The following is a 26,201-nucleotide window of genomic DNA, read 5'->3' as shown; positions in this document are numbered from 1 at the left end:
ATTATTATTATTATTATTATTATTATTATTATTTATTCCAGACTGCTGCAGAATTGATAAATTCCATGTTTTCCACAGCTTCCAGCACAGCAAAGACAAGGAATGGTGAAGTTTTTTGGGAAGGAGGAAGCCAAAACATTGCCAGAATTCCCCAGCAAAACTTGGAATTTTGGATTGAAAATCCTGATTTTCTCCAGTCAAAAGGAGCTCTGTGCAAAACTTCCCACTGGGAATTGCAGGAAAAACTTTTTCATCCCCAATTCCCAAAAAAACCCTTAAGGATACAACAGAAAAAAATAAAAATAAAATAAAATAATTTACAGCCTTTTCCCATTTTGACAAGGAAGCCTTGGAGCTTCCCATAAAATTCCAGCCTGGAATTGCACTGGGAGATTTCCGGGATCAATTCCCAATCGAGGTACACACAAAGGACCCTTTGTAATCCAAATTTTGAACAAAGCTTTATTGAACCAGCCCCACCTGAACAAACAAATTCCACTCCCAACTTTCACTGTCTGCTGGATTTAAGGAATTTTTTTCCAGCTGGGATTTTTTTCCCCAGGATTTGTGTCTCTTGTTGGGTTTTTTGTGGATTTTGAGTCCCAAATGGGTTTTTTTTCCTGCCTTTTTTTTTTTTTTTTTTATGGGATTTTGGCATCTCCTGCACGATCCTGAGATGGATTATGGAAAATCTGAGAATACCAGAGGACTGCAAATCCTTTGAATTTCAGGGATTTGCTGAGGCATTGTTAAAAATTCACCTCACAAAGTGCTCAGCTTCTCCCTGTGGGAATGGAATTCCCATTTTTCCCTTCGTTCCCAAAATCCAGGGCAGGAATGTGTCTGATCCCAAATGGGCCACACAAGTTTTTCCCACTTTTTTATTTTTGTGGGGGAGATTTCCTCCTTTTCTTTCTGGATCTCCTCCTCTTCTTCATCCCGAGATTCCACGGGACACACAAAAATCTGGGAATAATGGAGGGTTGGAAATCCTCTGAATTTCAGGGATTTGACTCCCTTCATTCCCAAATTCTGGATGGAATCTGATGAATCCAAGACCTCAGCTCCCTTCATTCCCAAATTCTGGAGATGGAATCTGATAAATCCAAGACATCAACTCCATTCCCAAATTCTGGATGGAATCTGATAAATCCAAGACATCAACTCCATTCCCAAATTCTGGAGGAGGATTTGATAAATCCAAGACCTCAACTTCATTCCCAAATTCTGGGGAAGGAATGTGTTTGATCCATGGAAAAATCTGGAGGAAAGTACCAAAAGCACAAATTCCAACATATTTCAAATCCGAGGAAGCTTTTCCTTGGATCTCAGGACCTCCAGGTTGTTTGGAATCAACCTTTGGACGCCATCCCTGTGCCCAGGATCCTTATCCAGGAAGGAAAGGGGAATTTCCAAGAGCTGCATTCCATGGAAACCTCTGGAAGGGAACATTCCTTTGGGATTTTGAAGCGCTCAGGAAGAAAATCTGGGAATTTCTTTGAAATTTCAAATAAAGCTGGGGTTTTTTTGTTGGTTTTTTTTTTTTCAGGAAAAGGAAAAATCCCAACATTTCACCTGAGGAAATTGAGGAGTTCGATTAAACCTTCCTCGATTCGAGATTGAAAATTAAATGCAATTAAAGATAATTAAAAGCCTACAAACTGTGCCCAAAGGCAGAATGGATGGAGCCTCCAGGAAGGCAGGAATTTGTATTTTGGGATGAAGAATATCCCAGGAATCTTCATTTCCAACCCCAGCAGCAGCCGGATCATGGCCTGGTGGCTGGAAAACCGCTCGGAGAAACTCCCACTCATCAACAGCAGGATGATCCAGCCGTGAGGAAAAGGAGGAACGCTCACGAGAGGAATTAATTTGGGAATTCCAGAGTTTTTTGTTGGAGAGAGGAGGTGTTTGATGGGATTAAGGCTCCAAAATCTGCCGGGAAAATTTGCTTTTCCAGCTGGCCACGGGAGCCGAGGAGAATTTTCTCCACCTCAACCTCCAGCACCTGAACTTTGTCCCTCGGTCACTCAGCTGGGAAACACAGCTAAGAATTCCCAGGAAAAGTGTGGAATATCGGAATATTGGGATTGAAAAGTTCCCTTTGGACCTCAAGGTTGGATTTTGTGCTCTGGCAGAGACGCTCCGGGGCTGCTGCTCCTTCCTGCTCCACACTCGGGAGGCCCCAGGATCAGCAGGAGCTCTGCCGGGAGGGAAGGCTGGAAAAGGGGGAATGTTCCGGGAAAAGGAGAAGCTCCATGGAATGCTTGGAGCCCCTCACAGGATCCAAAGGGGCTCCAGGGATCTGCAGAGGGGCTGGGTCAGGGCTGCTGGAGTTCCTGCTGGGGTCTGGGCTTTGCTCTTCCTGCTCCTCCCATCCTGAAAAAGCCAGGGATGCGAATTCCCACCAGGGATGTGAATTCCCGGCTGGGATCATCCTGCCCTTGCTCTGAGCCGCCTGCAAGCGCAGATTCCCAGCGGGATGTGCAGATTCCCTGGGGATCCCTGAAGGAAAAGCCCTTGGGAATTGTGGATTCGTTTTGTGTTGGTGGAACGGGAGGAGAAAAAGGGATCGAGCAAAGATCTCTCCTTGCTGAGCTCACCTGGAGCCATCGGGAGAATCCTTTCTCCAGAGCCTGTGGGATTGCTCCAAGGGCTGCAGCCAGGCTGGGAGAGCTGGGAATGTTCCCCTGGAGAAGGGAAAATTCCAGGGAGAGCTCAGAGCCCCTTGCAGGGACTAAAGGAGCTCCAGGAGAGCTGGAATTTGGGAAAGGCATGGAGGGGCAGGAGCCAGGGAATGGCTCCAGATTGGAAAAGGGGAGATTCGGGTGGGATTTGGGAATTCCCAGAGCAGCTGTGGCTGCCCCAAATCCCTGGAATTTCCAAGGAAGGATTGGAGCAGCCTGGGATGGGGAAGGCGTCCCTGCCACGGAATTGGATGATCCCAAAGGTCCCTTCCCACCCAAACCAAGGGAAGGCCCTGGGTCCATCAATTTCTTGGAGAGGAGATGGATCCAATGTCAGGCTCTGGAGCCAGGCTGGGAGAGCTGGGAATGTTCTCCTGGAGAAGGGAAGGATCCAGGGAGAGCTTCCAGCACATTCCAGGGCCTGGAGGGGCTCCAAGAGAGCCAAGATTTGGGAAAGACCTGGAGGGACAGGAGCCAGGGAATGGTTCTAGACTGGAAAAAGGGGAATTGGGGTGGGATTTGCGGAGGAATTCCTGGTTGGGCTGGAATTCCCAGAGCAGCTGTGGCTGCCCCAAATCCCTGGAATGTCCAAGTCCAGGCTGGACATCAGCGCTTGTATCAACCTGGGATGGTGGGAGATGTCCCTGCCATGGGGTGGGAACTCCAGGGGCTTTGAGGTTTTTTCCCACTCAAACCATTCCATGATTTCCTCTTGAACAGTTTAACTGAGGAGCCAGATGAGAAGGGAGCGAAGCAGAAATGACGATGACAATGATGATGATGAGGATGATGATGATGACGAGGATGATGATGATGATGAGGTCCCATTCCAGCCCAGCAGTGGCACCTGGGGCGCTTTTCTCTCCCTGCAGCCCTCCCAGATCCCGGCTGAGTCACCCGCCCGATCCTGCGAGGATCCTGACTCGGGGCCGCTCAGCGGGCAGCCCTGGCACGGATCTGAAGCCAGTCCAGGTGAGTTAAAGGTCACGGACGATGATCTGGAACAATCCTGGAAGTTTTCCCGGCTCCTCACCCTGAGGAGAAGCAGAGCCGAGCAGCACTCAAAACACTCCGTGATGGATTGACCCGAGTGCAGAGCGGCCTGGCTGGGATATTTTAGGATCTGAAGAGAGCAAAATAAAATGTTTTTACACTCTAAATGTGGCTCTGTTTACTGGGAAGCTGCTCCAGGAGGAACATCCCTGCTGGCTCAGGTTGTGCCGTGTCCCTTCCCTGGAAAAGATCCTCGAGGATTCTGAGTGCAGCAGAATTCCCGTGTTTGGGGCAGGATGAGCAGCCAGATATCCCAGCAGGAGCACAAAGTGTTAATCAGGGCAGGCTGATTCATAGCCCGGAGTGATTCAGGAGCTCGGGGTTACGGGAAGGCACAAAAATAAAAGTTTGGAGATGTAAAAAAGTCCAGGCAAAAAACAAATCCCTCCAAACTCGGGGCAACCTTGTACGGAAAAGAACAAACATTCCTGTTTTGGTACCTTCTGCTCGCTTGGAGAAATGAAATGTTCCAGGCTTTTTTCCCAGCAAATGACACTGCCAAGAGAAAATCTTTCTGTTCAAATAAAGATTGCCACGCTGACGATCCGTAGGGAATATTTTTAACCTTAAAAGAGAGAATTCCACTGGATTTTCAAGCTGGAAAAGCAGCTCTGGATACCGACAGAGAAACCCTGAATGCAAAACCCGTTTGGCAACATTGCAGAGGAGGAGATGTGGCCCCAATAATCTTAATAGAGGAAGTTTGGGTAATTAATAGATAAGGAATTGATAAAGCGGGCAGCGAAACGCTCATTGTTCCCCACATTCCCTGGATAAACAGCGGATCCTCCTGCCAGGATCCTATGGAAGCACTCAGCACTTGGCCAAATTTGTCCAGGGAATTTCACCTCCGGGTTGATGATTTACCTCAAGAGAGAAGTTCAACGGCGCTGTAAAAAAAAAAAACGCCCACAAATCTTAAAGCTATTTGTCAAAAAAAACCAAAAAAGCAAATTTTTCTATCGAGCCTGACGTTGTTCGTAATCTTTTCATTTCTTGTCTTCAGCTGCTGCAGGTTGGGCTTTTTGTACCTTGGATTTTGCTGTTTGGTTTTAAGAAAGAAGGAGGGGAAAAAGCCATAAATGAGATTTTGGGGTCAGCAAGAACTCAAAAGAAACCACAAAGAGCTTCCAAAAGTCAGAGGTTGAGGAAGAGCAGAGCAAATTCCCATTAATGTCGTTTTCTTCCCTTTTTCCTGTAAATCAGCACTGCCCAGTCAGCGTTGTTCCACAGCCTGTCCTCCTTTATTTTTCCTTCTTTTTGATGATTTCTCCAGGAAACTGCAGAAACGCTTTGATCCGGCAGTACTCTGAATTTTTTTGGAAGTTCCAAGAGAAATTCTTCAGGCTGGGCAGCAATTTTATGTCTTCTTTCCCTCTGATTTCCAGCCTCCTTTTTTTTTTTTTTTCTTCTTCTTTTTTGGTGTTTTCAGAGCAAAATGTTCTTAAATATAAACCAGTTTTAAGATGACGAACAGAACAAGAACAGATTAAAATTAGTTGGTTTTTTTTTCCCCCCTAACAATCAGCAAATTCTGCTTGGAATGACAAGAACAAGAAAGCTCCACAAAGAATTTTTGAATTTTAATTTAAAATTAAAATTTTCTGCAAGGAGGGTGGAAAAAAAAAAAAGGATTTTCAACTTATTAAAGTTGATCTTGGAAGAGGCCTCCCAAGCTGTGTGCAAACAAAGCCTGACTCAGGGCACTTAGGCTGGGCTTATCTCGGTTCCTTATCTTGCAAAGCTCCAGGGGAAAAGCTTTGCTTGAAGAAAACTCGGTTGACAGAGGTTTGAAATATGTAAAATCAAGACAGAAGGACTCAATAGTTGAATTTTGAATATTTTGAATTGAATGGGAAAATGGTGTTGGTGAACCCAGGCTGGAGTGGGATCATTCCAGCCCTAATTAAATAGGGAGCAAATTAGGATTAAATAGGAATGCTGGGTGGCTCTCTTGAAAACTGCAATAATTTACAGGTTAATTCCAATTTAGGAATTCCAGCAGGCTCAGCTTTCCAACGGGAATGAAACAGGGATGGGATTGAGCAGGAGCTGAGAACTGCCTGTACTTTTCTGGAATTGCCGTTATTTTGTTCTTTTCTCTTGGCACCAGCTCTGCCTCTCAAAGGAAACGCCTTCAGACACTCTGGGCAGGTTGGAATTAGAGACAGAACATTGGATTTGTGGTCAGTTTTATGGGATTCAGCACAGAATCGAAGGGGAAGAGCGATTTTCCAGGCAGGAGGGTTTGTTCCTGGCAGGTACTGGAATATCCTGGGATAATCACCCTCCTGACCACAGCAGCAGCTCCAGCTGAGGGATCAGGGATATCTTCCCACCACACACTTCCCCTTCTGATCCAAACTTTTTCCTCTCACTTCCCGCTCTGCTCCAAGTAAATCCAAAGCTCCCTGTTAGGGCTGACAGGCAGAGCTTTCCAAAGGATCCTTCTGGAAGGACACTCAAGGTTCCTCTTTTCCCGATCCCTTTCCAGGTTATTCCGATGTTTGTGCTTCAGTTAATGCAGAGCAGCTCAGCAGTGATGTGAACCGGGTAACAAAGGTCCTTTTTTGTGGGAATATTATCCCAGGGAATTCATGGATGTCCCAGCTCCACAAACCTTGGCACTGGCAGCAGCAGAGGGCCCACGTGGAAACTCAGAGCTGGGAAAAGTCTGCAGCTGCACACCTGGAACTGCCACCGCGCTCCAAAATATCCCGGAAATCTGGATTCCTGGGAAAAGCCAGGAATCCTGGAGGCCTGGAGCAGTCCGTGAATCCATGGCCAAGCTGAAGGACAGAGCATCAGGGGGCAGGAGATGTTGGAGGGACCTCAAAGATCACCCAGTGCCACCCCTGCCATGGCAGGGACATCTCCCACCATCCCAGGCTGCTCCCAGCCTTGGCCAGCCTGGCCTTGGACATTCCAGGGATCCAGGGGCTGCTCTGGGAATTCCAGCCCAGGCAGGAATTCCTTCCCCAGATCCCATCCATCCCTGCCCTCTGGCAGTGGGAAGCCATTCCCTGTGTCCTGTCCCTCCAGGCCTTGTCCCCAGTCCCTCTCCAGCTCTCCTGGAGCCCCTCCAGGCCCTGGAATGTGCTGGAAGCTCTCCCTGGATCCTTCTCCTCTCCCACTTTCCTTGGACACTTCCGGGGATCCAGGGGCAGCCACAACCTCGGTTTCAGGGTCTCACCACGCTCACAGCAAGGAATTCCTTGCTGACATTTAACCTAAAGTTCCCCTTTAATTTGAACCTCCTGATGCCTCAGAGCATCCTCAGCCCTCCCCTCACCAAACATCCACCTCATCCATGGTTTTTGGGGTATCTTTTTTTGGGAATACGGCAGGAATAAACTCCCCTCCCCACACAGGCAGAGAGCTCCGTTCTCCGAGCAGGTGAGAGAGGATTATGGCAATAATCCAATCGCTGGAAAGAGGAAAACTTTCTCCTCGAATGAGAGAAAAATGAAAGCTGCTGACGAAAGGAGCATCATCTGCTCCGTGAGTAAGCACATTCCGAGGATCTGCCCACTCCAGGAGCTGTTTGTGCTCTCCTTTCCAGGGCTGTGATGCAAACGCCGAGGAGGAGGAGGAGGAGGAGGAGGAGGAGAAGGGGAGGGCTGAGGAAGAAGTGATGCAGCTGCTGCCAAAATATTTTGCTCCTCAGCATCTACGCAAGGTCTGTCTCTGCTGCAGGAGCAGCCCTGGCCCAGGAGGTGCTCCCAAAGCTGGATCCCAAAATCTCTCAAACCTGGATCCCAAAATGTCCCAGATCCAGATCCTCAAAGCTCCCAAATCCAGATCCCAAAAGCTCCCAAAGGACAAATCTTGGTACTGCAGGAGTAGCCCTGGCCCAGGATCCCAAAAGGTCCCAAATCTGGATCCCAAAATCTCCCAAATCTGGATCCCAAAAGCTCCCAAAGCTGGATCCCAAAGTCTCCCAAAGCTGGATCCCCAAATCTCCCAAATCCAGATCCCAAAATCTCCCAAAGCTGGATCCCAAAAGCTCCCAAATCCAGATCCCAAAAGCTCCCAAATCCAGATCCCAAAATCTCCCAAATCCAGACCCCAAAAGCTCCCAAATTTAGATCCCAAAAGTTCCCAAATCCAGATCCCAAAATCTCCCAAATCCATCTCCCAAAATCTCCCAAATCCGACTGGGGCGCAGCGGGTCCCTGTCAATCAGGCCTGAACGAGGAGCTCGGGGCTAACCCCGCTCATTAAAGGCAGAACAGAAATAAAAGCCCAGGGCCAGGAGCAGATGCCAGAGCTCGGCTCCTCTGCTCGGGGCTGATCTCATCCATCAGCCCCGGCCTGGAGCAGCTGTCCAGGCTCTCCTGTCACTCCTGCAGGGACCCTGACACCTCCAGCCAAGCATTTGAAGCCGCCCCGAGGCGCCTCTCTTGCTGCAGGGGCTGGAAAGGATCCCTGGGTGAGGCTCAGATTTAAGCAATCGGCTTTTAGGTGAAATGAATCTCGCTTAGGAGGCACCAGCTCCTGAAATTTCTCGACGTAAAGTTCATAAATCCATTTTTGTCATCCTAGCTGGATGTAGTGGATAGCAGGTACTTGGAAAGGCTTAGAATAAAGCCTGACTAAAGATTGCTCAAAATAGTTCTTCAGCAATTTTAGTTCCAAGGTCAGGAAGGGGAGTTCTGTGGTCTAGAAAAATCACCGACAGCACAAAGAAAATCATGAGAAAATCATAAGAAAATCCAAAGAAAATCATAAGAAAATCAAAAGAAAATCCAAAGAAAATCAGATTTGTTGATGGGAAGGGGTTAGGAAATGCCATGAAGGAAGGTTGAGGAATCTGGAGAGTATCCAAGGAGGAAAGAGAAAGGAAGTAAATGTTGGAACACAAATCCCCCCAGGAAAGCAGCGTCCTACAGAGACTGGATGGGGAGATAAGGAATTTTCACGGAGTTTTTATGGACCAAAGTGAAACTCTCTGGATGATTTCACAAACCCTGACCCTTCCAAATTAACTTTACCTGACTTTTCCTCATTCCCAATCAGCCTCTCGAGGGCTCCATGAGAACATTTCGGTTTTTGAACGTTTCCAGACACTTCAGTGGGATTCAGACATCCCCAAGTGAGCCCCTTCCCCTGTGATCCCTATTTTGAGCCTTCCCTGGGGACAGAGGAATTCCAAGTGCCCACAAGCCCTAGGAGCCAAGGAGGACCTTGCTTTAAATCCAGACAACTATTTTGAGTTCTTGTGGGAACTGAGCTTGATCCAATAAATATCAGGAGTTATCACACGAGAACCCACAGGAAAACACACACTGAGTGCCGACAGACACAAATTCCCTTTTTAGCTCCCATTTAAAATGACCCAAAAGGCAAAGTTTTTCCAGTTCTGTAGAAGCCGTAAAATTCAGTGGGATTGAGGTGGGGGGAAGTCAAATCCTATTTTTTTCCTGCCAGTTTCAGTGGTGGGAACACTCCAAATAAACTGATTTCTGCTAAAAGTTACCCTGGTAACTCCAAGATGAGACTGGATAAAGATTGGAAAAGGAAATACAAAAAAAAGTCAATAAATTTGTCAGATAAAGCTGAAAACCCCAAAAGCTTTGGAGTGAAGGAAAAAGGAGCCTCACAAAAATCAACCTCGTCCTATTTAGTGTCAAAATCTTTGTTGGGAGCAGCACCTGGAGCAGAGGGAGCCTCGTTCATGGGGAAATTCACCTCGCTATAAAAAGCTGCCCTGCATTGCTGAGGGGGATTAGCAGAAAAAGGAAACGGGGCCAGGGGTAGATTTTGGCCAGGAGAACAGTCTGGGAATCCTGGAGGAAAAAAAAAAATGGGAGCTGAAAGGAGCAAAAAATAATCAGAAGAGAGCAGGGAGGCAGGAAATGGCTGCAGGGTGGAGCTGGGGAATGAAATGTCGCTGCAATTTACGGGGAAAAATGGAAGAGAACCAGGCCTGGGTGGGTGGGTGGGTGGTGAAGCAGCACCGAATGACTTCATTTATTAAATATTTAAACATTACAAGGAGCTGAAGGTGCAGTTTGCTCTGACAAAAGAGTTTGTTTAATGTTTTTTTTACTTTCTGAGGCGCTCTAAAGGTCAAACAAGCGGCTTTGGATTGCCAGGGCTGGGGGCCAGCAGCGGTGACCTGGGCTCAGGTGACGCCCCACCAGAGCTCCTGTGCTCAGCAGCCTCTGTTTAAATTCATTTCAAGCACTTTCCTTGTGTTTAGATAAGATAAATTCTTCTTTTCAAGCTGTTTTAACCTTGAACTTGGAGATTCCTGGATTTCCTTCTCCTGCAGCGTTTCTGTTGAAGTTTGGGGAAGGTGTTGGGAGTTGTGTCTGAGCTAAACCTGCACTCACAAAAATCAAACCAAAATTCATTTTTCTCAGCCCTCCCTACCCTCTCTGTGTGTGTTTGGATAATTCCTGATTTTCCTGTGACCTTCCTCTCATCAGGAAAATTAACACCAGAGGTTAATTGCAAAAAGGAGGCAGTAAAAATCCTTTTATTTAAATAAATGGAGAGGCCACGGGGCGTTTTGGATTAATTTTCCTCTCCTTCCTGATGGGAAAGCAAGAGAGGAAAATCAGCTCTGCAATCATTTGGTTTGAGACCTGGATGGATTTTGCAGCTTGAGATCCCTTTTTTTTTCCTCCTTAACCTAGACATGGTGGAAGCGATCAGGTTTCACTCAAATTCTCCTTGTGGGGATGAAAATCTTGGATTTTTTTTTTTTTTTTCTTTTGGTTGTTTGCCCATGGAGGTTTTGGAGTCAGGAGAAGGAACAAAGGGGGAAAAAAATAAAAATAAAAGAGCTTGAAACTCAGACAAAACAAGAGTGAAAGATTAAGAAGTGCAGGAAAATGCTGCAGACGAGGAACTGCTGCCTCCAGGGAGAATTTTATGGAGCCTGGCAGGGAAAAGCAGCTCAGAGGCCAAAGCAAAAAACACGAGGAAAAAAAAAGAGTTCAGAGCCTCTCATCTCTTTCCATGGCAGAAATATAAATACACCTGAAGTTTGTTTGCAAGTTTGAATCAGAGAGTAATAAAGAAGTTTTATGAAAGCCTTACAGTAATTTCCAGTTCTTACAACAAACAAACCAACCACCCACCCACCAAAGAAATCTCCCAGTGCAGGGGGAAAAAAAGCAGAATATCTTTTATTTTTTTTTAAGAGAGGAGAAGTCTGCTAGACATGGCCACAGGAAAACCATCATTAAATCTCCCTCAGCTCAACCAGTGGTTCCTCACGTTCAGGAGAACATTCCTGGACAGTGAGCAGGAAAATTAAATCTGTCTGTTGGAAAGATTATTCACAAATACACAAAGAAAACGGATTGAAGTTGCAGAACAAGCTCAGAGCTGCCCCCCTGACGTGGATGAGTGACGGTGCAAGAGCCTCGCCTCGAGGTGATAATCACTAAAAAAATTTAAATTAATCATCTAAAAACCCCAGGGGGGTCTTAGGGACTCAGCAATATCCAGGGAATTCAGCAATATCCAGGGAATTCAGTGATATCCAGGGAATTCAGTGATATCCAGGGAATTCAGCGATCCTGCTGCCAGGATCACAGTGCAAAGTCCCATGGATCAAACAGCAAGGTCGTTTGTGAAGTAATCTGAGTGAAGGTCATTAATTAATTAATTAGTTAATGCTTCCAAGTGCTCTGGGTAATGTTTTTCAAGCAGTTCAGAATAAAAAGGTTTGGGGTTGGGAGGGATCTTAAAAAAATTCCTCCAATTCCATGGGCAGGGACACTTTCCTCTATCCCAGGGGAATCCAAGCCCTGTCCAGCCTGGCCTTGGACATTCCAGGGATCCTGAGACAGCCACCGGAGGAGTTTAAGGGACTCATGAACACAACTGGAATGAAAAACAATCACTCCTAGGTGTGAAACCCCTCAGATTCACTGGAAAAACTTTGTGTGTGGAGCTTGAAACTCGGATTGAAAACCTCTTTAAAGCTCAGTTTAAACCGAGCCAAGCTCTGGCGCTGATCCCTCTCCCGGAGCCAAACACGGAGCAGTTCCAAAGTCTGAAGACCTTTCTGGGTGTGTGGGATGGAAATAATTTTAATTACACTTTTATGCAATCGACTTTTGTGGTCTCTCTGATGCTGTTGGGATCAACAAATTCGGGGCTCTCACCAACCACCCAGACAAACTTTTGCTCAGGAGCTGAGGAACACTCCCAGCCCACCCACGTGCTCAGAGCCTGGAGCATCCCAGACACCTTCACCTGCTTCCCGGTTTTTTTCCCTTCCCCAGGTGACCCTGCAGTTGTAAAGGTTCAGTTGCAGCCAGTGGGGATATTTAAGAATATTCAAGGATATTTAAGAATATTCAAGGATATTTAAAACCAAGTTGGAGAGGGTTTGGAGCGAGCTGGGTTTGTGGAGGTGTCCCTGCCCATGGGAAAAGGTGGAATGAGATGAGCTTTAAGGTCCTTAAAATCCTTTGGGATTTTCCAACCTGAATCTTTGTGTGATTCCATAAATATTAATTCAGTGCAGGAAAAGAGGAAAACAAAAAAAAACCACCTTGAAGTATTAAGGAATTATTTTCTTTCAGCCTTGCTGCGTTTCACTCAGTAAAAACGAAATCAATCCAAATTATTGAAAATATTAAATCTTTGACTCAAAAGCAGGAGTGAAATTCCAACGCTGTGGTTGGAAAGGAAAAGCTCCGATTCCCAATCCAGTGGTGACACCTAGAGGGAAAAGAAGGGAATGAAAAAGGAATTTTTGTAAAGCTGTGGAGTCCTTCAGTTCATCCCTTGGAAGGAGAAAGCGCTCCAGGAAAAAAACCAGAGGGAAAAGGGAGAAGCCTGAGCCTCTTCCCAAAGCTCCTGGGAGGTCTCTGCCTTCCCAAGGAGCTCCTGGTTCCATCAGTGGGATGCAAACCTTGGAACCTCTGGAATAACGCCCAGGAAAAGGAATCCAGTCCAAACCTTTCCTGTGAAACCTCACGCCCCACGCTCAAGGATGGATCTCCAGCAGGTTTTTTGGGGGTTTTAAAGCTTTTCTTTCCCTCTGTGAAGGAAATGTTCCACCTCAGAGACATCAAAGCCCATCCCAGCTCCACAGGAATCCAGCCTGGTGCTGTTTATCCCTGGAATTGCCTGCAGGAAAACTTGGGCTGGAGCTGCTCCTCCACCTCCACTCGAGGTGGAGCCCACCTGGATTTGCAATTCCAAAGAGATTTTTGGCTCCACGCCTTTGTTTTGTTGTTTAGTCTGGATTTTCTTTGGCTTCACCAAAATAAAGGGGAGCAGAGAACCACCCAAAGCGGTGCTTGGAGGACTTGTAAATGTTTAATTTTATAAAAATTAAAAATTGGTTTATCTTTTCACAGCATAAATCTTGCATTTTGAGAACTCCTTGACAAGCACAAGGTGCTGCTGGAGGAGATAAAAATAAATCCCCTTGTCCACCTGGGATTCATCCAAATAATTGGAATAATTGGAGTTTTTTTTGTCCTCACTGTTAAAATTACTGGGAGAGCCTCACCTCACTTGAATTTCTGGGCACACTTCAAAGGAACCCAAAATAAAATTGCTGTGATTGAGCCTTGCCTTCCTGTCCAGTCCCAGCTGCAGCTGAAGGTTTGGGCAGATAATTAATAATAATTAATTCCAATTAAGGCAGCACCTTTAATGAGGTGTTTCCCTCCTCTCCAGGATGTGGGAAGTGTGGGAGCAGCACAATCCAAGAGATTTTTCCTGGAATTCCGGGTGTGGAGAAACCCTGGAATTATTTTTATCTCTCATAGCAAAGGGTTGAAGTTCCCCAGCTGAACCAACCAAGTGATTTTAATTGAAATTAAAAGAATAAGGAATGGATTTAGATATGTAAATATTCCTAAAACTGCAGCTGCTTTCCAGGAAATTTGTATAAAAATATGGGAATAGAAAAGCTTAAACTTAATGATCATTTAATTACTGATCATTCCTTCCCAGTCCTGGTATCCCAATCACTTCTGTAATAATAATTATTTAATAATAATTATTTCCATATATTATTGTTTTATTTCTGCTTTCTTTTCTTGGGCATTTTGAAAATTGCCTTTAATTTTTGTGGTTTGATGTTCCCCAGATCCCAAATTTCCCGCTGTTCCCTCAGGTGAGAGCAGAGAGGTAGAAATAAAAGTGTAAAATTCCCACAGGAAAAGAAAAAGAAGGAAAAAGGAAAAAAACAAATCCAGAAAATGCAAAAAGTGATGGAAATCAAATAGGGGTGAATTTTTCCCTAATATCCAGAGGGGAAATTCTTATAAATCAGCCAAAATGGGAAAATGGCAATCAAATTTCCTGACACTTGAAATGAATCTGTTGTACAAAGCAGTTTTGGGAAAAATCATGGAATATTCTGGTGAAATCAGGGAATTTACTGGGAATTTTGCCATCAGTTCCATTGAATTTGCTTTTATATCTTAGCTCTGCTTAAAAATATTTATTATTTTTTTGGGGGGGTGGAAAAATGTCATCAAATAAAGAAACACAAATCAGGAAATGAAACAGCGACAGCAACTTCTGAGTACAAAAAAAATCTGTAAAATTGGGTGGTTCCAGAGGTTTCATTTGAAAATCTAAATTCTGTTTTTTTTACCAAGATTCCTCCCTCATTCCTGAATTTCCAGTCCCTGGATCCCAAATTTATTCCCACAAACAGCACCATCCACTAGAACTGCCAAGAGATCCCCTTTCCATAATTATCATCTGATATTTTATTTATATATAATATTTATATATAATATTTATATATATTTTATTTCTACATTTTATGTAGAAATAAATATATATTTGAAATTATCAACCCCAAGTCTCCAGCAATGACGAGCCCTTATTGAGGAATTAATTTCTAAAATTAAACCAGGTAAAGACTGAGGAAATCTTTATTTTCAGGCAATAAAAAAATTCCTTATTCAGCTTATCCTGAATATTTTAAAAATATATATTGGTGAAACAAATCCCCTGATATTAGAGAGCAAAATTAAAAAGTAACATCACCATTCTGAGGACATTTTCAAGAGGAATTTTAGCATTCCTCTTGTCCTGGTGTTAAAGAAATTCCTCCTGGGAAGAGAAGTGTGGCAGATTTATGATTTCATAGGAAATTTTAAGAGTTGGGAATTCACTTTGGATTTCTGGGAAATGCTCATTTCCTCCCATCCTGTTCCCCAAAACTCGATCCAGAAGGAGAAGGAACATTTGGAAATCCTCTAGGTCGGGTTTAACTCGGCAGAACTTTGGGGAGACAAAACAAAAACCCCAAGGAAATGAAGGAAAAATTCTGAATCCGACTCCAATTAAAGCCTTGGGGTGATGTGGGATGGGAACCGAGCGTTCCTCAAAATTCCAGAGGCCAGAGCAGCAGGATTTTAGGGATTGGGTGCTTTTCCCTGGAATTTCCCTGGAATATTGGAAGCTCTGACATGGGAAAAGCCTGATCCAGGTGGAAGCTGAAGTCATCCCAGGACTTTTCCCCAGATGGAAGAGCAGGACAATCCCGTCCTTTTCCCATCATCCTGACCAAACTGCACAATTCCTCCTCCTCTCTTCCCACCTTTATTTGTTTCTCTTCACAAACTCATCAATTCCAGAGGTTCACAACATTCCTGCCAAACCCAGGGCTCCACCAATCATCTCCAGGAGCAGAAAAGTTTGGATGCTTTCATTTCCCAACCCCACAGGAATTTGCTCAGCTTCACCTGAATTTATTTTCCCTCTTTTTTTGCATTGATCCAAGGGGAATTTAAAGCCTTTCAAAGAGGGCAAACAGCAGGAATTGCTGGAATATTTCAAATATTTAATGGAATGTTTCAAATCCAGTAGCTCCAAGGCTTTGGAGAAGCCAGGGAAGGAGAGATCCTGATGATTTGAGGTGCTGCCCCCACATTCCCAGAGGGAATTTTTCCAATTCCTTTTTCTCCCGGAGGAAATGAGTAGGTTCTGGAGTTGAGGATTAAAGAAATAAAACCAGGTCTTTGGCAGGAACAGACAGAGAGCCTTTCTTAAACTCAACTCAGAGTTTAGCTAAGCCAGGCTTGTGTCTCTGCTTTATTCCTGATTTAAAGGCAGGAAAAATTCTGCACATTTTCTTAGCAAACCATGGAGGAAATAATTCCCATTAATGGATATTTTCTGCTTGGGAGCATCCCTGGATATTCCCTGACTTAAAAAATTCCAGCAAAACCATTCCCATCATTTGGGATCAGCCATTTCTCCCGGATTTTGAGGATCAGGTGATTTTTTTTCCCCTTTAAAAGCAGCAAGGCCCAGTGCATAAAGCTCTGGTGCTGTTTTTATGAGACTTTTTATCTCTTTCCACAGCGAATTCCAAGAGATTTGAGATCGGATCTGAGCTGCCAGAGTCGCTCAGGGAATCTGGGAATGTGTTTGGGATGGGAGAGCACCAGGAAAAACTCTGTGGGTTCTGTTTTGGGAACATCTGAGCTCTGTTCCTGTCTGAGCAGGAAAAGTTTATTTTATAGAATTTGTATATTTTTATTATATTTATTTATTATTCTATTTAATTATATATTTTATATAATTTTATATTTATTTACATTTATTATTCTATTTAATTCTATATTTTATTGTATATCATTTGTATATATATTAAATTTATTATATTTATTTATTACTTAGTTATATTTATTTATTATATTTATTTAATATATTTAATTATTATTTTATTTAATCATATTTTTATTTTATAACATTTACATATTTATACCATATTTAATATATTTATGATTCTATTTAATTCTATATTTTATATATAATTTGTATATTTATCTATTATATTTATTTTTCTATTTAATTCTATATTTTATATCATTTGTATATTTTTATATTTATTGATTATATTTATTTATTATTCTATTTAATTCCATATTTTATATCATCTGTATATTTTGGTTATATTTATTTATTTTTCTATTTAATTCTATATTTTTATATAATTTGTATATTTATTTATTACATTTATTTATTATATTTATTTGTTATTCTATTTAATTCTATATTTTATTTTGTATAATTTGTATATTTTTACAATATTTATTTTTCTATTTAATCCTATATTTTATATCATTTATATTTTTATTATATTTATTTATTATTCCATTTAATTCTATATTTTACATATAATTTGTATATTCATTTATTATATCTTTTATATTTATTTTTCTATTTAATTCTATATTTTTTATAGAATTTGTATATACTTGTATATATTTTTTTATTTAATTTGTATATTTTATATCATGTTTTTATTCAGAAATACTATTTTAATCCCCTCAAACACCAGGAGAGCAACACCCAGTTCTGCTGCACTTTTGATTTATAAATTCAATTTATTTTTATTAAGAGTTACTGCAGCTCCTCACAAGGAAAACAGGGAAAAATCTTCCCTGGGATTTTTATTTCCCTGGATAAAAAACCCCTCAAGGGCTCATCCTCATCCCCAAGGGCCATTTTTACATTTATTTTTTAATTTTTACACCCTAAACTCATCCCCTTTTGGAGGTTTCCCATTCTGCAAAGCATTAAATTGAAAATATTAATTAAAGCAGCACAAACAACTGAATGTTGAGGATAATGATTTGTGAGGGAAGATAATAATTTGTTAAGTGTAGCTCCACTTCTGCTTTACAAGACAATAACGAGCAGTCTATCATCAGCATGAGCTAATTAAAAGCCTGGTGTTAAGATAATTAACATTTACACTGAGGGAAAACCATTCCTGCTGCTGCTGAGTGCTTTAAAAATCAGATTTTACAGGTTTGGGGTTTTTTCTCCTGTTTTTAGCTCATCTTTCTGATGAGAAAATTCAATTTTTTCCAGCATTTCCAAGCACTGAAGAGATTCCACAGGCAATTCCTGTTATCCAAAGGATCTGAAATTATCCTTCATGTTATAAATTACTCTGCAGTTTTTGGCTTTTGCTATTATAGATCAGCTTTTGCAAATTATTAATTATTATTAATTAATAATGTAATTGTTTGGAATCACTTTTAACTGGTTTTGATATAATTTGTCAGCTTTTGTAAGTAATGACGAAGCCAGGTGTAGCTCATAGACTTATATTATATATATATTTATACACAAATACATATTTAATACTAACAATACATACTTAATACTAATAATAAATAATATACATATATAAACACATAAATATATAAAATATAAAATATGTATTTTATATAAATATATATTAAATATATAAATATATATTTATATCTATAAATATCTATAAATGTATAAATAAATAAAAATATATAAAATGGATAAATACATAAAAATATATAAATACAAAAATATATAAAAATATATAAGTATACAAATATATATGAAATATATAAATATATATGTATATGTTATACATTAAATATTAGTGTAATAAACATAGATTATCATTTAAGCTTTTGCAAAATATTTAAATAATTTTACATTATAATGATAACTTTTGCAGAAACAGATGATGCTTTTATTTTTATAACTAAAAATAGTAAAAATAACTCAGATAAGTTTGTAGAAATAACTAAAGCTGTTCATATAATTAAATAACATTAAAACCCAGACGAACAACATAAAAAAATTTAATTTTTCCTGCCATTTACCCTTTGACTATCAATAACTCCCCTTTTGTTGTTGGAAAAAAATAGCATACACATTGTAAAAAAAAAAAAAAAAACATTTAAAATAAAATACATAAAAAACCGTACACAACTCCCAAAAAATCAAATTGATATGATTATACAAGTCAAACCACAATAAAAGTTTAAATCTATATATACTTCATCAATATATATTTAATCAATGCATTTAAAAAGTATATTAATAAATTGTTATAATAAACCAAAGTGCAGCTACATCTCTGCACCCAACACTAGAAAAACTCCTTTTTTATCCCTTCTTAAGCTGTTAAAATTTGAAAAACTATAATTTCTCACATTCAGCTTGGTTTATTAATTTATGTTAATTAACATTTCCCACGTCCTAATAATAATAATAATAAAAACAAATCCAGGAATTATTTCCAGAGCTGCTCACACCTGGAGGAAAACATCAGGTACCAGAGAGGTAAAATCAGGATTTTGTCCCATTTTATAGGATTTTAATAAATCCTGGCACTCAAAATGTAGGGAAAGAGAAAAATGACCTGAAAATGTTTTACTGAACAGGAAAATAAAACCAGCACAAAGATTCCAGCCAAATCCACTCAGTTTTATGGATAATTTCTTCCCAGTTAAAGGAATATTGTGGAATTCTTGCCCAAGGAACAAGGGACACAAGTGGGGTTTAAATATTTAAAAATTCTTATTTTTTTTTCCATTTTGTAATCAATTATTCCACTCAATTTTAGGGATAATTTCTTCCCAGTTGCTGGAATATTGTGAAATTCTTACCCAAGGAACAAAGGACACAAGTGAAAACTATTAATAGAATAATATTAATAGAACTAATAATATAAACTATTATTTGTTTTTTCTATTTTTTTTTAATAAATTATTTCACTCAATTTTAGGGATAATTTCTTCCCAGCCATGTTCCAGTTGCTGGAAAATCGTGGAATTCTTGTGCCAAGAAGGAACAAAGGACACAAGTGGAGTTTAAACACTTAAAAACTGTTATTTGACCTTTTTTTAAAAAAAAAAAAAATTTTTGATTTCCAAAGTATCAATAGTATTTTCCAATAATTTCAGGCTAAAATATGGATTCATAATTTGGGATACTTTGGTCTCCTGGGAATTGGTTGGAGCCTCTGGAAGGACAAATGCTTGCAGAGATTGTTGGTTCCTCACACTCCACAAGTGCTTTTTGGGGGAAAAAAACCCCAAAAAAACCACAGAGAATTGGAAACTTTGGACATTTTCTGCAAGTTTGAAGCTTCCAATTATTCTCTTATTCCAATTATTATTAAATGCTGCCGCATTTTAATCGCCACCTTCTTCAGGAGAGGAAAACTTTGGAGTTTGGGTGAACTTTGATGTGATAATGGCAAGGAAAAGGGGTTGTTTGTACTGGTGGTGAGGCTCTCAACAACCCTGGAAAATCTGCTGGAAAAGAGCTTTAATCACAGCCAAGATCAAGAGCAAACAAACATTGCTGGCAGAAAAGCCATAATTAAGGAGAAGAAAAGCAAGAAAAGCATCAGCATCAAAAGCACTTGGCCCTGGCAGCAATGTTGGGTCAGTGGCCAACAAACAACAGCTTTTAATGGGATAAATGTGGCAAGGGAATAAATCAAAGCAAATTGAATTTATTGCAGCTTGTGCAGGTGATCAGGGATGATTTTAAGACTCTGACTCTTGAGATGCCTCGTTAAAGCCCCACAAGTGAACAACAAATTCCTTGCTGCTGCTCCAGAAATAAAATTGCCCCTGTCAAAATTCCTGCATGGAATGGGTGGGTTTTGTTTCACGTTAAACCTCACGAGTTGACACCAAAAAAATTCTGCTTTTCTCCCTTCTTGGTGCCTGCAAAGTGAATCCAGCAATGCCACAGCCACAGGGAAAGGTGGAAGGATAAATTTGACTTTTTTAAAAAAGCAAAGCAACTCCCCAGTGAGGCTGAAGGGTTTGGGGACCTCACCTCGGGCAGCAGCTCAAGGGTGAGAATTTGGGAATAAACCCAACCCAAAGCTCTGAGTTCTTCTCCTGCTCCTTTGGCAGCCTCGGGGTTATCTCAGAAGGAGCTGCCTGGCCTGGCTCTCTCAGCCCTGAGCATCTTTTCCACCTTCCATCCTCTTGTGACCTTCATAAAAACGCTTTTCATCCAAAATCAGCCAATTAATTGGGATTAATCTCCTTGGAGTTGATGTTTCTGGGTGTTAAAGAGAACTGCTGGCTCTGGAGAGAGATAAAAATGAACTTTCCAAGCTCCAGGCTTCTCCCAGCTGGAAGGAGCTGCTCCAGAGCCATTCTCCAGGAAAAATGTATTCTCCAGGAAAAAAGTGGCTGGGGCAGGAGAGAGGACTCAGCTTTATTTCCATGGGTTCCCTCAGAAAGCTTCACCTGGATTCACCTCCAAATGAGAGAAACTGGGAAATTGGGAGCAAGATTAGAGAGCAAACAAACAAATCTCAAGATAAATGGTGTTTTATCTGTCCCAGATAAAAGCTTTTGTCATTTTTTTTTTTTTGTTATCTCCTTGCAGCTAGAGTTGAGGGTGGGGGAAAGATTGAGAGAAAAACACTCAGCCACTCGATGTGCTGCTGGATTCCAGGGAAAATTCTGGAAAAAGAGGGAATATCTCCTTGGGAAAATCATTTTTTATTTTTCCTTCTCTGGGCACACCCTGCAGCTTCCTCTGCAATTATCTCTCACTTTTAAACCTGATGCAAGAGCAGGTGCATAGCCAGGGGGGAAAAATGAATAAAAAAAGATAAATAGAAAATGAGAAGATGTGAAAAGCACCCTCAGCTCAAACATTCCCTGTTCATAACTGGGTGAAGTCACCGTCTCCAGCACCGTCTCCTCCCTTTTTAGACACCACAAACAAGAGGCTGCTACAAATTCCCAGTGCCTTCCCCGCCTCCCTCTCTTTTGGGAGCACCAGGAATCCTCCAGCAGCATCGCAGGAGTGCAATTTGATGCTTTAAAAATACCCCACTGAAACAGCAGATTCCAGAGCGCTGGGGAATGCTGCAGCCCCGAGAATTCGAGGCTAATAAAGGGAATTACCTCGCCCTCCAACACTGCTGGGTGGATTTAGGGAATCCAGAGGCTCCCCGAGCTCTGGTTGTGCCTGGACTGAGATTTCAACAACCTCAGGCTGCCCAAATCCAGGGTCAGGAGATAAAAACTCCTTTACAAATGTGGCACACACACTCGGGGGGTTGAGGCAAAGGAGCAGGGACTGAGGTCACTTGCTGTGCATTTATTGAATATATTTATGGTTCAGCAGGGACTTTAACTTTGCTTAAATCCCAGTCAGACCCTTGAACATAAAACACAGATTTTGCACATTTGGCTGAAGTTTAAAATCCAACTGCTTCCAGATTTTTGTATTTTTTTAAATTCAAACAAACAAACAAACAACCCCTCTGTCATTCTGTCCTAGTTTGACACTGCCCCAACAGCTGCAAGGATTAAAGAATTTAAATTCTGTTATTGGCTGGGGAAGCAAACAGCTCAAATGATGCCAGGTGGGATTTGGGAGATCCCATCTGGATACTGGGAACAGCTCTGGGTTTCCCAGTACAAGAAACAGCAACTGGAGCAAAAAGATGCCCAGGATTAATAAAGGGACTGAGAGCAGGGGGCTTGGCCTGGGTCAGGTAAAAAATGGTTCAGAGGTGATAAAAAAGGAGATTCTTCAGGGAAAGGTGAAAAAAGGGATTCTTCAGGGAAAGGGGAAAAAAGGAGATTCTTCAGGGAAAGGGGAAAAAAGGAGATTCCTCAGGGAAAGGGGAAAAAAGGAGATTCCTCAGGGAAAGGGGAAAAAAGGAGATTCCTCAGGGAAAGGGGAAAAAAGGAGATTCCTCAGAGAAAGGGAAAAAAAAGGGATTCAAGCGCTGTCTACACAATCTAAAAAGGAGATAAAACCAGAAACAGACCCTTCCACCTGCACAAGCTGCAGCATGGAAAATTTCCAGGGAATACAAGGAAAATTCTCCCCCAGTGTGTGGGATCAAGCAGGGAGAGGTAAGAAAATCCCTGTCCTTGGAGGTTTTTAGAGCTCACCCAGCCGATGCCAAGCTGACCTAGATTTGAAGTTGGGCTGGAGATCTCCCAGTTACATTTTTCATTATTCCAAACAAGCCTCAAGCAGCAGCATCTTGAGCTGCTCTGCATCACCAGAGCTGAGCTGGCATCCCTGAGTGTCCAGCTGTATCTGCATTAATTCCTGTCTTGTTTTATCACAATTTCCTTGGCCTCACCCATACAAACGAGCCTCACCCAGGAATGCTCCACCATCCCAAACCACCAAAGCCTTCAATTAGGCTCTGCTTTTCAAGGTGTGCTAATTAGGGAGCTCCAGTTTGATTTTTCAAGAGCACATGACTATGAAAACATTTTTTTTCCAAAGCCTGTTAAACCCTTCAGCCTCCTCAGAACTCAATGCTTGCAAAACCCAAGCTCATCAATGTTTATTTCGCTTTTATCGCCTAATTAAGAACATCCACTCCAGCCCCTGGGGAATTTTTCCAGGTTTCAAAACACGGGGCTGCTCCACTCACCTTCCTCGCTCTCATTTCCGTGGAAAAATGAAGCTGGAGGAAAAGCAGGAGCATCTCTCCCCACTCCAAGCCAAGCTGGGATGCAAAATTTGATCCCTGATCATATCCAGGAATAAATTTCTGTCCAAACACAGCATTTGCAGGTAGAAACTCCCTGTGCTGAGGAAACTAAAGCCACTTTTGTCAGATAGAAGAGGTTTCCACATCACCTACACGCTTGGAAAAGTCATTTCCTAACCTTGAGGGCAACAGAAAACCCAAACCTCTGCTGATCTGTAAAATCTGTTTAAATCCTAAACATTTTGGGTAACGTTTTGGGGTCAACACAAATAAAAGGAACTGAACTTCAAGGTAAATTATTTCATAAACTTCTTTCAGGGTGTTACCTTGAGAAAAATCTCCTAAGTTCTATATTTCAGAGTAACAATAACAGATATCTCACACAGGGGTTTAAAAAAATCAGAATAAAGGCGGAGCTGGTGCTGAGGTGGATTTTATGCCCAGGAGAGGGAGATGATCCAGAGCCTGGCTCAGGGTGCCCAGAGGAGACGTGGCTGCTCCTGGGATCCCTGGAAGTGTCCAAGACCAGGCTGGGACAGCCGGGGACAGTGGGAAGTGTCACTGCCCATGGCACTGGATGATCCTAAAGGATCATTCCAACCCTTTAAGGTTCCGTGAAAGGAGCAGCTACAAACCCCCTCCTCATCAGAGGACAGGCGGGGAAAGCTTTTACAGCCTGAAGAAAGCAGCGTCCGTCTCATGAGGTAGAAAGGCAAAGGATTCTCCCACAGCCCGAAGGAGAGGAATTTCCTTGAGGAGATGGAATGGGAAGGAATTTCCTTGGAAAACCCCCTCACAGCCGGCCGGGGGTTCCCTTCACGAGGCACTAAGGAAGCGAAAGGGACCCTCCCTCACACAGAAGAGCGGCGGGATCTCCTCTGAGGACACACAAGCCCCGCGGGTCACCCTCAGCCCCTCACGAGGGGAACGCGGGGGGATCGCGACTCCTACCGGCTGCAGGAGGCGGCCACACCGGGGGTGCCGCTCGCCGGGGGCGAACCGCTGGCCCTGCCCCGTCGCCGCCCAGGGGGTTTCTGGCCCAGGGGCTCTGCCTCCATGGGGATGAGGACCGGGGCTGGAAGTGGAAGCAGCGACGGCGTCGCCTCAGCCCGGGGAGAAATGGCGGCAGCGGCGGCGGTTTGAAAATGGCGGCGGTGGCGGCGGTGGCCAATCAGGAGCCGCGGGGGCGTGGCCAGAGGGCGGCGTGGGCTGTGAGGGACGCGGCGGGCCCAGCGCCCCCTGGCGGAGCGCGCTGTGGGAACGCGCCGGCCTGGGGAAACTGAGGCACAGGGAGGGCGTCACCCTCAGCATCTTGATATTCCAGGGAATTCTTGAGGGTGGAAGAGACCTCGGAGACCATCGAGTCCAACATATGGCCGAGCACCGCTTTGTCGCTGAGCGCCACGTACAGATCTTCCTTAAACATCTCCAGGGATGGTGAGAGCACTGCCCTGAGCAGCCCCTTCCAATGTTTAATCACCTTTTCCATGAAGGAATTTTCTCGGTATCCACCCAGAGGTATCCCTCTCCTCCTGTCCCTGTTCCCTGGGAGCAGAGGCCAAATCCCCGGCTGTCCCCTCCTGGCAGGGAGTTGTGCAGAGCCAGAGATTCCCCCTGATCCCTCTTTTCTCCAGGCTCAGCCTTTTCCCATCTCCCTCAGCTTTTCCTTCTTCTCCAGCCCTTTCCCAGCTCCATTCCCTGGATTCCCCAGCCCCTCAAGGTCCTTCCCGAGCTGAGGAGCTCAGAAGTGACCCCAAGATTCCCGGTGGCCTTCTCCCCACACCTGGGGATGTCCAGCTGCTCTCACCAGAATTCCCAGGGCCTTTCCCAACTTTCCAGCCCCTCTATCCCAGCCTGGAACATTCCATGGTGTGGTCAAAGAGTAGAACCTTGGTCTTGTTGAAATTCCGATCCATCCGTTTCCACTTCCATCTGGGATCGCTGGGAGGGAACGGCTGGAGCTGTGTCAGGTGGGGTTAGGCTGGATTTTAGGAAAAGGTTCATCCTGAGAAGGGAATCAACAGCTTCTCCCAGTCCGAAAGAGGCAGAAAAATCAGCAAAATTTTGGAGTAGAAACAGCTCCTTCCTAAAAAAAAAAAAGGAAAAATTATACTTTATAAATCAGCTCAAATCCCAAAAATTTACCTCAGTCGTCTCTCTATTTGACAGAGCTGGGAAAAAGGAGCTGCTTAGCCCAGACGGAGCAGCAAATTCCCAAATCCTGCCTGGAAAAGCCATCAGTTCCTCCCATGCCAGAGCAGGATCAAGTGGTGCTTCCAGCAAGACTCCGGGTGAAGTTTTGGATACTCTCAGGTGAGGGAATTATCTGGAAAATCCATCCCACTTGGCTGAGGTTTGGATTTTCCTCCATTTCAGCTTTTTCCCTGTGAAGGGATGAGGAGGGGATGGGGTTTGTCCCCTCATGGGGTGACAGCTCCAAGCATCCCTATAACAAGGGGTGATTTATCCCTGCTTATAAAGTGGGAATATCTCCTCTGGAATGCGAATCTGCCTTTGGATCAGACAGATTTGGCAAAAAAAAATCTATTTTTAACAGCTGTGATGCCCCTGGAACAGCCTTTTACACTTGGTCAGGTTCATCAGCTCAACTTCTGGGCAGCACTTGGATGAAATTCTTTGAAAGTCATGAGATTCTTTTTGAAACCGATTTTAAAAAGCCCAACATGTGCACAAATCAGGAAAAATCAGCAAAAAATTGGCAAAGAAAACAGCAAACATTTGGTCAAAATCAGCAAAGTATCAGCAAAAAAATCAGCAAAAAAATCAGCAAAATATTGGGAAAAAATTGGCCAAAAATCATCAAAACCTGGCGAAATATTGGGGAAAAATCAGTGCAAAAATCAGAAAAAAATCAGCAAACATCAGCAAAAATCAACAAAAAATTGGCAAAAAACCCCCAGTGCAAAAATCAACAAAAATTCATAAAAATATCAGCCAAAAATCACCAAAAATGAGGAAAAATCAGCAAAATATCAGCAAAAAATTGGTGAAAAATTCAGCAGATAAAGCAAAAAATCAGCCCAAATATTGTCAAAAAAAAAATAATCAAAACCCAGCAAAATACTGGGAGGAAATCAGTGAAAAAATCAGAAAAAAAATAATCTGTAAACGTCATCAAAAATCAGCAAAAAATTGTCAAAAAACAAGTGCAAAAATCAGCAAAAAAAATTCAGAAAAATCAGCAAAACCCAGCAAAATATTGGAAAAAA

The 26,201-nt window shown here is 42.7% G+C and overlaps 1 protein-coding gene across 1 annotated transcript in view; it reads right to left on the bottom strand.

The window, feature by feature from the left end:
* NET1 (neuroepithelial cell transforming 1) overlaps positions 1–24,068 on the bottom strand; it is a 53,364-nt gene extending 29,296 nt beyond the window's left edge. The window contains exon 1 of the mRNA XM_015629102.3: positions 23,923–24,068. Coding sequence (XP_015484588.1) covers positions 23,923–24,029 — 107 coding nt within the window. The 5' untranslated portion in view covers positions 24,030–24,068. The remainder of the gene's footprint in view (positions 1–23,922) is intronic.
* Between the last annotated feature and the right edge of the window lie 2,133 nt (positions 24,069–26,201).

The sequence above is a fragment of the Parus major genome, chromosome 1A, assembly GCF_001522545.3.
Source record: "Parus major isolate Abel chromosome 1A, Parus_major1.1, whole genome shotgun sequence".
NCBI classification, from domain to species: domain Eukaryota; kingdom Metazoa; phylum Chordata; class Aves; order Passeriformes; family Paridae; genus Parus; species Parus major.
Note: the sequence above shows the minus strand (reverse complement) of the source record. Positions and strands in the feature narration are given on the sequence as shown.